The 14,493-nt window shown below is 36.7% G+C and overlaps 1 protein-coding gene across 4 annotated transcripts in view; it reads right to left on the bottom strand.

Moving 5' to 3' along the window:
* The window catches only part of CFAP54 (cilia and flagella associated protein 54), a 279,694-nt gene that overhangs the window by 24,041 nt on the left and 241,160 nt on the right, over nucleotides 1-14,493 (bottom strand). For all 4 annotated transcript variants that reach the window (XM_074271318.1, XM_074271319.1, XM_074271321.1 and 1 more), the window contains 3 exons: nucleotides 11,159-11,323; nucleotides 4,648-4,754; nucleotides 11-161 (listed from right to left, as the gene is read on the bottom strand). In XM_074271318.1, the coding sequence (XP_074127419.1) occupies nucleotides 11-161; nucleotides 4,648-4,754; nucleotides 11,159-11,323 (423 nt within the window). The remainder of the gene's footprint in view (nucleotides 1-10; nucleotides 162-4,647; nucleotides 4,755-11,158; nucleotides 11,324-14,493) is intronic.

Genomic DNA, 14,493 nt, shown 5'->3' with positions numbered 1-14,493 from the left:
AGTTACTTGCCTTCATTTCTTTAGTGAGTAAGATATTTTCCGGGATATCTGGAGTGATTTGTGCCGAAGTGAGGGGTCCGTCTGGAGACAATGGATACGTATATAGCAATATTTCAGCTTTTTGCCTAAGGTCAGAGAGTTTTTCATGTATGTCCATAACTCTAAAAGCAAGAGAGATAAAATCTTTAATCGGCAAACTTAGGAAATAAATGTAGGAAAGTGTATCAGGACATTAGGTTCAAAGTGAGCACATGCTTATCTACTAACATCTCAACTAACCAGAAGTCAGGTAGGTCTTTGGGATCCTCAAACATGAAAATAAGGGGGAAAATATGGGTAAGGAAGCAAATGGGCTGAAGTGATGGGATGAGGAGGGAGGGAGAAACTTGGAGCCTCCACAAAGAAAGTTCAGAAGTATAAGAGAGTCCAAGATCACACAGAGCTGAAAAAATAAAGAATAGGCAGGAGACGAGGAGAAAAGGTGGGGGGCAGGGTGGAGGCAGAATGGTGGCAATACTCAGGTAGAGGACAGGTAGAGACTCATCCCATACATCTCCAGCTGCACTTTCAGCAGAGCATAGTAATTACCAATTTAATGACAATGTTGAGTCATCAAAGATATGTTTTTAGCAGGCTCTGCTTAAAAAGGAAGCTGTGAATGATTCCCTTTATAAATATCTCTATCATCTAAGAAGCAGATTAAAATGAAAGGTCTGATACTTAGTTCATTGATATTTCAGTTATTTGGAAAACCCAACTATCCAGAAAGCCACACTCACGGTTATTGTCAGATAATTATGATAGTAACCACATCTGATTTTGTATTCAGGCAATTCTACAATGTTGGAGATTTCATTTAAGGATATAAAACTCTTTCAAGCTATTAATTTAGTGCCCTATTTACATCTAAATATAGGTTGGTAGAGAGCAAGATCTCAGTTGCAGCCATTGCTTCTGACTTACGTAAAAAGAGGAAGGACCCAGTCAGGAACATGAGGCACAAAAAATGAAACTAGAGGCCAAAGATCATGTATTTTGTCACTAGCCATCCCCCAAGAGATAACTGTGCCTGTTTTCTCTGCTGCATGAACCCACGGCATGAGAGAGATGAAACCAGAGGTGTTCAAGGGGGGACATCCCCAAAGATAAATAAACCCAAAATACACGACTCTTGTCTATTCGGCTATGCCAGAGGAGTGCCACATAATAAACACAAGACAAGAGAATGAGTCAAGACAACCTTGAGACTCCTCTGACTATTTCTGACTGTATCAGAGATAGCTCGCCTTTTTGAGAGCACCTGTGTTCTGGACAGCTCCCATCTCTAGGAATTGTTCCAGAGGAAGTCAAGAGTACCCCAAAACTCATGGCCAGGAGTTTCAGAGATGGCATAGGAATCTGAGTCTCCTGTTTGGCAACTCTTTCCACTATGAGGTCTTGGAGGAACATCTAAAAAGAGAAAATAGTGGTTCACACAGGCCCCAGGATATTCTGTCTCTGAACCTTTAGGACCACAGGATTTTCAGAGTTGAGAGGAATTTACAAACTTATACAACTCTAGATCTGAGAAATTGTTTCAATTGTGTTCAATACCCCGTGACCACTTTCGGGGTTTTCTTAACTAAGATACTGGAACACTTTGCTATTCCAACTCATTTTACAGATGAGGAAGAGAAGTCTTCCAGATTCCAGGTCTGACACTATCCATTGTGTCATTTAGATGCCCCAAGGGGTATTATAACAGGACACCTAGTCCACACATCTAATAACTTGAAGAACTTACTTGAACCCAGCCTTCTGACTCCCAGTTGACTGCCATTTTCCATTACACTAATAAGGAGATACAGTCATTTGAACCTTTGTTCAAGGATACGCTCAGCTGTCTTGATCGGCTACATTTCTTAGAAACTTTTAAGAAACAAAAATGAGATTCCCTCTGCCTCCTGTTTTTATTGTACAGGGCAGGAACTGTGAATCATTACTAGAAACTGTAACAGATATTACAGAATGGTGTCTAATTTCTATATTATGTTGATTATTTCTGCTTGTGAATACCTTGTGCCCAAGTTTCTCTACCATTTCCCTGAATAATGGATGGTCACTGAATAATGGATAACTTCACCACCTTGAAAAATAGTCTCTGTTACTATGTTTGAGGTCTATGTTGAAGAATCTTATAAAATGAGAACTACTGAGCAAGAAGATAGTTCCTCAAGGAAGAAAGGGGAAACTTCATAATTTAGGGAATTTAAATTTTCATTCAAGAGCCATTTCTTGAGTGCTCATGGCATGCAAGACACTACATTGGGCACTAGGGAGGAAACAAAGAATGGAGAAAGTGACAATGAATGGGGGCAGCTCTTTTGCCTTTTTTAAAGGGCTCCCAACTCCTCTCACAGCAAAAACAACAATCATATTTTCCAGCAATTAGTTAGAGCTTTAGAGTTGGCAAAGCTTCTCATACAGTCTATACCTCACTCGTGCTATCTCCTTTGTTCCTCACAACAATCCTTGAAGGAAAGCACTATTATTCCCCCATATTATAGACTTATAGAATGGATTGTGTATCAAAAACAGTCACTTACAAATCTAGGACCAGACCATAAGTCTTCCCATAGTTCTTGTGAAGATAAACGAAATGATATTTGTAAAGTGCTTTTTGTAGACTTCAAAGGGATATATTAATGCTATTTTGATGATGATGGTGGTGGTCAATTAAAAACCCTGCTTACTATATTACACTGTTTTTCCATGTTATAAATATCATGTATAGTCCCTACCCAAGAAAGATTTATAATTATCTTGGAAGAAATGGCAATCTTAGCATACCAGAAAGTGCCCAAAGAGAGAAAAGTTTAAGCAAGAGAGCAGAAGTTTCCTGGATTCCATGAAGGCTTCAGAAGGTCTACAGGATTGGGAGTCGGAATGGGAGGAGGGTCAAAAAGTGAGTAGTCAGAGTGAAAAGAAAAGAAAAGCATCAAGACTGTTTGGAATGAAGGCAGCTTTAGCTCCTTAGGGTACAGATTGGGTTTTATAGCTTTTAAGGCTCATCTAAAAATACAGTCAATCAGCTCTATTCTTTGGCAGAAAAGAAATGGGGGGAGTGTATAAACCTGGGGAGTCAGAGTTATAGACGTGCTAAAGGTCAGCTTTATTCCTGTGGGAAATACATTTCTCTGTGGTTAGTTTTATCAAAATTCCCCATATTGACAGGAAATCTCAGATGATGAAGGCCTCTTTTAAAACAGCATCATTCTTGTTCAGCCTGCCTTAGCCAATATGAAGAAAAACAAAGTAGGAACCTTGTTCTGTTTCCTTAGTCTCTGAGTATTTCAGGAGAACAATTCCTCAAAATCCACAGTGTTCCTGTTTACCTACCTCTTCCATAGCAGTAAAGTATTGTATGAATCTCAGGGGGTCAAGAAAAGCTCCATGAAAAAGGTAAGCCTTGAGTTGGCCCTTAGGAAAAGGGTTTTAGATACATGAAGCTCATGGCAAGTCGGAGGAGGGAAAATGAGTCAAAATTCACAGGCAACACTGAACAGAGGTTTTATGTAGGGAGAGAAGAGCTTGAATCCTTAAGGCTATAGTAGATGGTGCAGATGTACAAGTTTTGATGTGATTCTCTAGTCCATGGTCTCCAGACTTATCTAATTGCTTGCTCCATCACTAAAAACAATTCTGGTATTCCTCCCCATTATCATTCATACATTTACTTATTCACAAATAAGATGATATTGATAATTATGGATGAGATAAAACTTAGGCAAAAAAGTAAAAAAAGTTTAAAAAATTAATGCTGAAATAATATTTGATCCTAGAAGCAAGAGTCTCACTGGAGTATGAGTATGGCCAGATGTACAATTAAGAAAAATCACTGTGGCAGCTGTATGAGAGATGGACTGGCAGAGAGGCTTGAGGCAGGGGGATCAATTAGGAAGTTATTACAATTGTCCAAGACAGGAAAGTGGTGACTGGGGGAGTAGAAAGAAGGGCTAGGATACAGGGATGTGCACAACATATTTTAAAATTTAATGTGAATTAACATTTTCTCTATCATTTTCTGAAATTTAGTCAAACAACAAAACAAAAAAATCTAGCTCTGATTTGGAGTTTGCTGTTTTCCGTGATATGGATGCTCAAAGAGAATTTAATGATGACAAGAGCTGGTTCAAATTGATCCCATCTCATCCCTGTCTGTAAGTGATGCTATGGAGCAAAACATGTCAAGATATGGTGACTGATTGGACCTGGGGGGTGAGGAGAGAGAGCGGGATCAAAAATGAATGTGACCACTGTTCTGAACAATGAACAATTGAAAGCTTTTGACTTCAGTTTTAAAAAGGCAAATGTAAGGCACCCTGCGGTTAATGGATAGGCTGAACACTGTGGTGTCCAGAGACCTGTCATTACTTAGTTTCCTAGTCTTGGGCAAGCCACTTTTACATCTCAGGGCATCTGCTTCTTCAACTACAAATATCCCATTGCAGAAACCCTAAGACTGCTTCTAATTTTACATTTTACTCCACAAGAATTCTCTTTATTCTCTTCTCTTTAGGTCTCACCTGAAGCAGTCCCACCTGTCTAAAAAAACATTCAAGACATCATCAGAATGCTACAAATCACGGATAAACCTTGTTCACTTACTTGTTCAGAGGAACCCAGAAAAATCCAGAAGCTAGAGAGCTGGAATTGAACTCAAAGGCATCAGCAATCTTGACTGGTTTGGTGTTATAAGCATATAGTAACATTATCTGAAAAAGATTAAAAGGCATTTAAAAAGCACCCTTCTCTGCCTCACGTTTCCAGCTTCAAAAACCAATGCTTTTTTTCTATTTCTTTAATGTGAGTTATGAAAATGTGAGTTAATGAAAATGTGAGTACTTTTCTCCACTCCAATGTGAAGTGAAATAATGTAAAAATCTCACAAACCTCCTACTACCTTGGACTTCTAATGCATTCGTAGCTTAAACCAGGCAACTAATGTATTTAATTATATTAATGGTCACATAGTATAGGTCGCTGGATCTCACACCTTAGAAGGCCCAACTTCAAATCCTGTTGACTCTGGGCTAGTCACTTATACTGTGAGTGACACAGACAACTGTAATCACTCAAACACTGATTAAGCACTTATCAATGACCAGCTGGGATTCCAAGACAAAATGTTCAGCTAGACTCTAGAGTGGATGAAATAGAAGAGCACATAAGGAGGCTGGAAAGATATGTCAGAGTCAAGTAGTAAAGGGTTTTCAACACCAAACAGGCATTTGAGCCTAAAGTAAAACAGACCACCGGCAGAACTGACAGACAATCAGTGAGATGGCTGTTATGGGCAGCAGCCCAAGGCTTTAGGAACATCCCTCTTGGTGACTATGAGAAGGAGGGAGGGGAGAGATTTGCAGCCAAGGAAGACATGATGAGAGTCTTAACCAGGTAGGGTAGGAGCCAAGGGAATGGAGAAAGGGGGACGGATGCTAGGAAGCTTATAGAGGTGATGGATTAAACATGTAGAGGGAGGGAGAATTAAGAGTTTTAATGAAGTAATGAAATAATGAAGAGTAAGTTAATGAAGGTCATAAACATCAATGATTTCAGAATATTGATGCAGAAACAGGGAAGCTGAAACAGGGGTGAATTTGGGGCAAAATAATAGATTCTGCTTCGGACATGTTAATTTTGAGGTCCCCTAGCTGAAAATTATCCAGCCGGAGACCAGGAATTGGTACATTATGGAGATCAGGAGATTATGGTTTATCTGCACATAGATGATAATTAAATCTACAAGATCTGATTAAAATCCATGGAAAGAGATAAAGAGAATAAAGATTAAGACCAAGCCCTAGAGAACACCCCAAATTTGGTGGTGTGAATTGGTTGAGGGGTCAGGCAGGCAGGAGGGGAACCAAGAGAGAGCAATGTCACAAAAATCTCCATCATAGGTAAAGAAAGAAAACCCAAAAAAGGCCATCAAATATGGCAATCCAGAGATCATTAGTAATTTTGGAGACAGCAGTTCCCATGGAATGATAAAAAGAAAAACCAAACTGCAAAAGATTGAGGAATGAGAGAAGAAGGAAAGACGGTGAGCCGTTACAGCTTTTCCCAGGAGTTTAGCTTTGGAACACAGAAGAGACGTAGGAAGAATGTCTGCTTGTTGTTTGGTTGTTCATTTGAGGGAACAGTAGGGGAATGGAAGGTCCTTTTAGGATGGGGGGGACTTTTACAAGTTACTTAGCCACTAAGTAATCAAGTCTCTAAGACTCAAATTGGAAGCAAAAGTGTCAACTTCCATTGGAAGAGTCTGTATTAATGAATTTACATGTCAAGTCTGTCCCTAGGAATTTGAGAAAGCACAAAACATCTGGAAAAGAAGGTTATCTCCAAACTTTCTTGGGAGTGTTACTTTAAAAGGTTGGTTTCCTTCGTGTCCTTGTGGGGACAAGACTGAATTTGTAGTAGCAACCAGTTCTGAAGGCTGAGGGTTAAGAGGAGACGGCAGCATGGAAGGGGCCGATGGGAGAGGCAACAAGGGCTCAGATTAAAAAGTGCCTGTGTGCGTTATAGGATTCTGGCTTCGCAAAACTATCCCCTGAGATGCAGGGGACATGTAGCCTGCAGAAGCCACCACAGACACAGCTAGAGGACACAGCACTCAGGAGCGGGAAGTAGGGGAGCAGGGCCAGCCGGAGTCGAAGAAGCAGGATGCTATGACTGACAAGAGAGCCGCATTCGGGCGCAGAGCTTCTTGGGAAATAGCCAGAGGGATCTCTCTCTCTTCCTTCTCAATGAGGCAGCAATCAAAGGGCTGGTCCCTTTGCACCCCACACTAGCTTCACACGTAGAAAAACAGCTCGGAAGACCTGGGAAGGCAAATCTCTCAGTCCCCTCCTGCACCATTTTTAAGCCCAAACCTGTTCCTGTTTTATTCATCCTACCCCAAATCCACTCAAAATGTCCCTTCAATTCCCTCAATTTAGGGTGTCAGTGAATACAAATTTGATAATTTTAGAAGACTGCAGCCTGTGAGTTATTTATCATAAAGAGTATAATGCCTTGGAGCACTTTCATCTGCCTCAAGTTTTTCTATGTCCTGGACCCCTTTGGCAGTCCAGTGATGTCCAGGGAGAAACCTTTGAGTTGACTTGACCTTCCAAGAGCAGGAGACATTTCCTAGTTCTTCACTGGTCTCACACACTCAAACTGGTTAAATTTCATAGAATGACAGACAACATTTTTGATTAGGAAGGGATGTCTTGGGATTTTCTAGTGCAATTTCAACCTCTTCTTGAAGCCCTCCAGGCTCCCAAGGTGGATAATTACACTTTTTGATACCTCTGATTGCTAAGCCTTAATTTACCTCATTAAAATTATTTCCCATTGTTCTACCTTTTGAGATCAAATCTAACAAGTATAAATGTCCCTCCCTTTAAATACCAGAATGTAGCCATTATGTCTTGCTCCTCAACCCTATCCCTCCTTCCTTCCCTATTTGGTTATTTCTAATGTGATTACCCTGAATTCCAAACCATCATGTGTTCTGGGGACTCCAATAGGTGGTTAACTCCTTCTCCTGGCCAGATAGTCTACCCTCACTCCCTCCATGTGGTGAATTCTCATATTCTGGAGGGGAGCTTCAGTTACTGACCTGGGATAAGGGTGTCCTGACATATATAAGAAAACAGGACTTAATATCTGTCTAGGCTGCAAAAAGGCATCTTTTTCCAAATTAGTTGAGCCACATAACACTGAAGATTAATAGGAGGCTAGATCCACAGAAACACAGAGTTTCAGAATCTGAAGAGACTTCAGCAGCCAGGAAGTCTCTCTACAATACAGCCACAACTAGTGACCCTAAGAAAAAAATTATTTTTACATGTAAGGGAAAAAAATTTAAAGGCCCTGCACATGTGTGAGATGGAACACTTGTAGCTAGATAATAAACAATCTATGTGGAAAAAAAATACCTGAGGGTGGGAGGGAATACAAGGGCATGTGCCAAGCATGTGGAAAAGACAAAAATCGACTGAATAAAACAATGCCTTAAAAGGTAAAATTGGTAAAATGCAAAAAAAAATAAAATCCATCGAAGAAAACAACATCTTTAAAAGCAGATTTAATCAAATGGAAAAGGAGATACAAAAGCTAACTGAAGAAAATCATACATTAAAAACTAGAACCAGGAAATGAAGATAATGACTCTACGAGACATCAAAAATCAGTCAGACAAACTAAAAAGAATGAAAAACTGAAAACTTGTACTTTATGAAAAAAAAAAAAGAACAACATGGTAAAACACAAAAATGAAGAAATGGAACAACAAACATCAGTTCAAAATCAAAACAAAAATTAAAAAAAAAACAGAACAGAACAAAACAAAGACCCAAACACTTAAGAGTTATCAATAAACCAAAGTAACTGACTATGAAAAAAAAATAGAGCTTGGATTTTTAATCTTAGAATTATTGGACTCTCAGAAAAAGCCCTAATGAAACAAAGAACCTAAATACTATATTTCAAGAAAGAATACAAATTTCCCAAAAGTATTAGAAAGAGAAAATAAACTACAAAAAAACCCCACTTGTTCCACAGAATGCTATCAGAAAAAGAAAAAGAAAAAAAAAACAAAAACAAGTTTTAATTCACTCAGAAAGGTATTCACCAGGTTCTAGGGCTTCAAGATCAAATGAATCACCTTACTAGAAAAGTTATTTACAAATCAAAAACAATGATTGACATTTTGAAAGACAGAATGATGTAGTAGAAAATGATGCATTTTGAATCAGAATCTCTGAATTTATATCTTACATTTTACACTTCACTTTCCCAAACCCCAATTTCCTCATCTGTAAAAATGAAGCATTTGGACTGGACTATGAAACATCTGTCTCCCTACCCCTTAAATCTATGATCTTTTGAAATAGACAAAAAACAAAAAATGCTCTTAATATGGGAAAAGACAACTCCAATATAAAATGTCAGAACAAAAGCAAATTACATATCTATAATTAAAATTCCAAAAATGAGAACCTAAGGGCCATAAGGAATTTAAGAGTGATTGGGAAAGCTAATAAAAGAACTAGAGGAGGATAATTAGGTGGCAAGGTGCTAGGTGGCTCAGAGTATGGAGTCCTGGAGTGAGGAATGATGTTCAAATGTGGCCTTTGATATTTCCTAGGCAAGTCTTTGAACTTCTGTTTGCCTCAGTTTCCTCAAATGTAAAACCCACCTCCCAGAATTTTGTGAGGATCAAATGAGATCATCAAAAAGCAGTTGGCAGTTGGTATAATAAGCACAATATAAAAGTTGTTGGTATTATTATAGAGAAGTAGTAGAATAGTCAGCTTAGAACAGCAGTTGGACTACCTTAGCAAATAATGAACAACGTAAAGAAGAAGGAAAGAAATGAAACTAAAAAATTTAATTATATATTAAGAAATAATAAAGTGAAAATCAAAATTCAGAAAAATTGGAAAAGCACATGAGATACTATCAAAAAAAAACAATTGAAATGAGAAAGATGTATTAAGAAATAATGTGATAAATCACCAGTTTCCAAGACAAAAAGCAAAAACCTAATTGTAATGTATAAGAAGAAATCATAAAAGAATGTTGCCCAGAAGCAGCGAAACTAAAGAAAAATATAGACTGAAAGAATTCACAGGTTACCTCCAGAAAGAAAGCCTAGATATGATGATACATGAGTATGATTAATAAGTTCCATAAATCCCAGATCAAATTAAAAATACTGCAAGTGGTTAAGAAAAGAAAGATCATATACCAAGGAACCCTATTCAGAATCACATAGAACTGAGCATGAGGAAGGAAAGAAAAATAAGTTATAAAACAACATATCCATACAAAAGAAAATGGCTTCCAGAAAAAGAGAGAAAGAAAAGATCAATGAATTGAACATAAAACTAAAAAGAAAAAAATTAGAAAATCAACCAAACAGGAGTAGCGAGGTGGCACTGTGAATAAAATGGTATGCCTGGGATTAGGAGGAACTGAGTTCTAATCTAGCCTCAAACATTTACTAGCTGTGTGATTCCGGATAAATCACTTAACCCTGATTGCATCCAGAAAAAGAAAGAAAATCAATCAGTAATCCACAAATAAAACACAACAAATGAAATCCTGAAAATAAAAAAAAAGATAAGCAAAATTAAAAATAAATTGACTATTGATATTAAAAAAAACTGAGAACTATCTTTTTTTTGGGGGGATGGGGTGTAACTGACTTATGCACAGTTAGCTCCCAACTCTGGGTATTTTCATGTGCTTTCTGCCATGTCTGGAATGCTCTATCTCTTTATTTCTACCTCTTGGTTTTCTTCAAGTTTCAGCTAAAATTTCACTTTCTACAGAAAGCCATTCCTCATTCACCTTCATTCTATTGCCTTCCTTCAATTGCTTCCTTTAGGTCCAATTTACCCTGAATATCTTTTGTTTAAACATAATTTTTTGCATGTTGTCTCCTCCCGCTTCCAGCAGATTAAGAGTTTCTTAAGAGCAGGAACCCCAGGGTTTTTTGGCCTTATATTCCTAAAGCTTGATACAATGCCTAGCATATAGTAGGACCTTAAAAAATGCTTACTGAATGACTAATTTGATCTCCCTTATCTTCTAACTTCTTCCCACCAAGAATAACCAAATCATCACCAAAACAAAAGAGAAGGAATTCACAAGGAATAGAAAGGAAATAAAAGAAAAACACTAGAAACTATTGTGATTAAGCATGTGCCAAGAAACTGAAAACCTAAATGAAACAGATGAATGTGTTGAATGTGTTGAATATGAAAATGGAAAATTTCCAGAATAATAAAATAATAAAGAGCATGCATTGTGAACACCTAATTTCAAAAAGAAATCGAGCAAATCATAAATGGAGATTTAAAGAAAAAAAAATACTTCTAATCCAGTGATTTAAAGATAGGTCTGTTTTAAATTTAAATCCAATTTCTGCAGTACAAGGGGGCCCAGAAGTCTTCATACAAGTCTATGCTAATTATATGAAGATTTCTGGGTCAGCTTGTATAATGTTGCAATTAATAGGCTGCATATACTCTTAAAACATTTAATTTTTAAAACCACTGTCTTTAAGGGATAGTGTGTTTAAAAACAAAAAACAAAGTTTTGTGTAATTGTTTTCTCTTACCATAGATTTTGTTTCTTTTGGAGATTTTTCTAGAGGGGGCAGGTACCACTGAAAGCAAAGGTCTTTGCTTAGAGTACATAAAGAAAAATCCACTATAGACTCTGTAGGAGTTGCCCCCTTAGAGGGTGTGAATTTTTCTACTAGCACAGATATTTCCTGACCCACCTGTTGAAGGGAAAGAAATCAACATGAGTAAGATTCTTCTCATATTTTGTCATTATCCCAGCCAATATTTTTCATCCCCAACATTTGAAAACAATTAATTTTGTCTTATTATGATTATTTTAATCCTAGTGCTATTTTTTGTAGGAATCACTTCACTTCAAACTTCCTTTCTGTATTTTCCTTTCTCCTGTATCTCTAATCATCCCCTAAGTATTATATGTGAACAAGTCTAATATGAAAAAGGAAGTTTCATTAAAGTACAATCTATACTTTTCATGAGTTTGCCTAATGAGAACCCTCTATTATGCTGTGAAAATGAAGCTAAGAATCCAAACTTAGAAGGTGGGTTTCTACCTTCTCTGCTGAGCATAAAATTGAAAAAAAAATTAACAAGCATTTATTAAGTTCCTACTGTGTCAGGCTCTATTGTATACACCAGGGATATAATAAAGAAAGTCATCCCCTAAAAATCCAATAGACTTTATTCTGAAGGAGCTCAGTCCATAGACATAACATACACGTGACTATGTACAAACAAGATATCAGCAGGATAAATAGGACATAATCTTAGAGAAAAAGGCACTAGCAGTAAAAGGAGTCTGGAAAGGCTATTTGTGGAAGAGAATCCATTGCTCTTTTATTTGCAGGAGGACATCCAAATTCAGAATCATTTTTTGGGTAATCAATATTATTAACCAATTCTTAATAGCAGAAATAGAATTATAACATTTAAACTATTTACATTCTGAACACTGTAAGGCTAGGGCCAGGTATATATATATATATATATATATATATATATACATATACATATACATATATATGTATACATGTATATATGTATATATATATGTATATATGTATATTTCTTTTGTTTCACCTGTATTGTTGCCTTAAAAAAATTAAGTTAAATTTTAAAAAGTTCCTTCATGATGCTATTTCTGACACACCATGAGCTAATCTTTATAAACAGAACTATAACAAGGGGAGAGATGATCAGGATAATGTTCCAAAGTGAATTCTCTCCTCTCGTAGGAGCTCAGAAATAGCAGAGCATTGTAAGGTATGTTTTTCCTTCTGGAAGGCTGCACCTACTCCATATCCACTGCCACCATTTTGTCTTCTCTGCAAAATGCGTTAGTTAAATCTGCTTGTAATTTGTGATGTTCACTGCGTAAGCAATAATCTTCCTTGGGAGAGGGAGGAAAATTAATTTCTCTATTCCTTTGGACTATTTAAAATAAATATTCCACTTTCTCACCATGGTGTAGATCTTTCATTGCAGTTTGGTTAATGCCTCTAAAAGCTTCAAATATTCAAAAAGTCCATTAACAATTTCCTGTTTTCTTTGTGGCAACATAGCCCCTTTCTCCATTGTATATAAAAACGATACTTTCACTTGGAATTTAAGCGGATATTCATGAGTTGGGGAATGGCTGGATAAGTCATAGTATACGAATGTAATGAAATATTGTTCTATAAGAAATGATCAGCAGGCTGATTTCAGAAAAACCTGGAAAGAACTAATGTCAAATGAAGTGAGAAGAACCAGAATAATACTGTACACAATAACAAGAAGATTATGGGATGATCAACTGTAATGGACTTGGCTCTTTTCAATAATGGGGTGATTCAAGACAATTCCAATACACTTGTGATGGAAAGAGCCATTCTCAGCCAGAGAGACACTATGGACACTGAATGTAGAACAAAGTATAATATTTTCACCTTTTTCTGATGGTGGTGTTTGTTTGCTTGTGCGTTTTTTTTTTCTTTCTCACAGTTTTTTCCCTTTTGATATGATTTTTCTTGTGAAACATGATAAATATGGAAATATATATTTAGAAGAAATGCCTACATTTAACCTATATCAAATTGCTTGCTCTCTTGGCGAGGGGAGAGGAGAAAAGAATGAAGAAGGGAGAAAAATTTGTAAGATAAGATCTTTGCATATATTTTAAAAATAAACTATTATTTAAAAAATAGCTCATTGTGTCATGTGAAAAGGATAGTTTTTAATATTCACCTTTGCAAAACCTTTGTGTTACAAATTTTTTCCTCCTTTCTCTCCCTCTCCTAGAAATTAATTAATCCAATATATGTTAAACATGGGTAATTTATATATATATATATATATATATATATATATGAAAGGGAGGAAAGAAATATATATGTATTTCCACATTTATCATGCTGCACAAGAAAAATCAAATCAAAAAGGGAAAAAATGAGAGGAAAAAAACAAAAAGCAAACAACAACAAAGTAAAAATACTGTGTTGTGATCCACCTTCCATTCCCACAGTTCTCTGAGTACAGTTGGCTCTCTTCATCATAAGACCATTGGAACTAGCCTCAATCATCTCAGTGTTGAGAAGAGCCACATTCATCAGAATTGGTCACTTTATAAAATCTTGTTACCGCCCTGTACAATGATCTCCTGGTCCTACTCCCTTCACTTAGCCTCAGTTCATGTAAGTCTCCCCAGGCCTCTCTGAAATCATCCTGCTGATCATTTCTTATAGAACAATAATATTCCATAACATTCATAAACAATAACTTAGTCATTCCCCAACTAATGGGCATCCACTTAGTTTCCAGTTTCTTGCCACTACAAAAAGTGCTGCCACAAACATTTTTTTACATATGAGTCCTTTTCCCTTTTTTATGATCTCTTTGGGATTCAGACCCGGAAGAGACACTGCTGGATCAAAGACTATGCACAGTCTGATAACTCTTTGGGCATAGTTTCAAATTGCTCTAGAGAATGGTTGGATCAATTCACAATTCCACCAATTATGTATTAGTGTCCCAGTTTTCCCATATCCCTTCCAACATTTATCATCTTTTCCTGTCATCTTAGCCCATCTGAGAAGAGTTGTCTTAATTTACATTTCTCTGATCAATAGTGATTTGGGGCATTTTTTTTCATGTGTCCAGAAATCGTTTTAATTTCTTCATCTGAAAATTGTCTGTTCGTCTCCATTGACCATTTATCAATTGTAAAATAGTTTGTATTCTTATAAATTTGAGTCAATTCTCTCTATATTTTAGAGATGAGGCCTTTATCGGAGCATTTGAATATAAAGCTTTCTGCTTCCTTTCTATCCTTGGCTGCATTTGTTTTGTTTGTACAAAATCTTTTTAATTTAATCCAATCAAAATGATTTAT

The sequence above is a fragment of the Sminthopsis crassicaudata genome, chromosome 5 (genome assembly GCF_048593235.1).
Source record: "Sminthopsis crassicaudata isolate SCR6 chromosome 5, ASM4859323v1, whole genome shotgun sequence".
Taxonomy (NCBI): Eukaryota; Metazoa; Chordata; class Mammalia; order Dasyuromorphia; family Dasyuridae; genus Sminthopsis; species Sminthopsis crassicaudata.
This window is presented reverse-complemented; position numbering and strand designations above follow the sequence as displayed.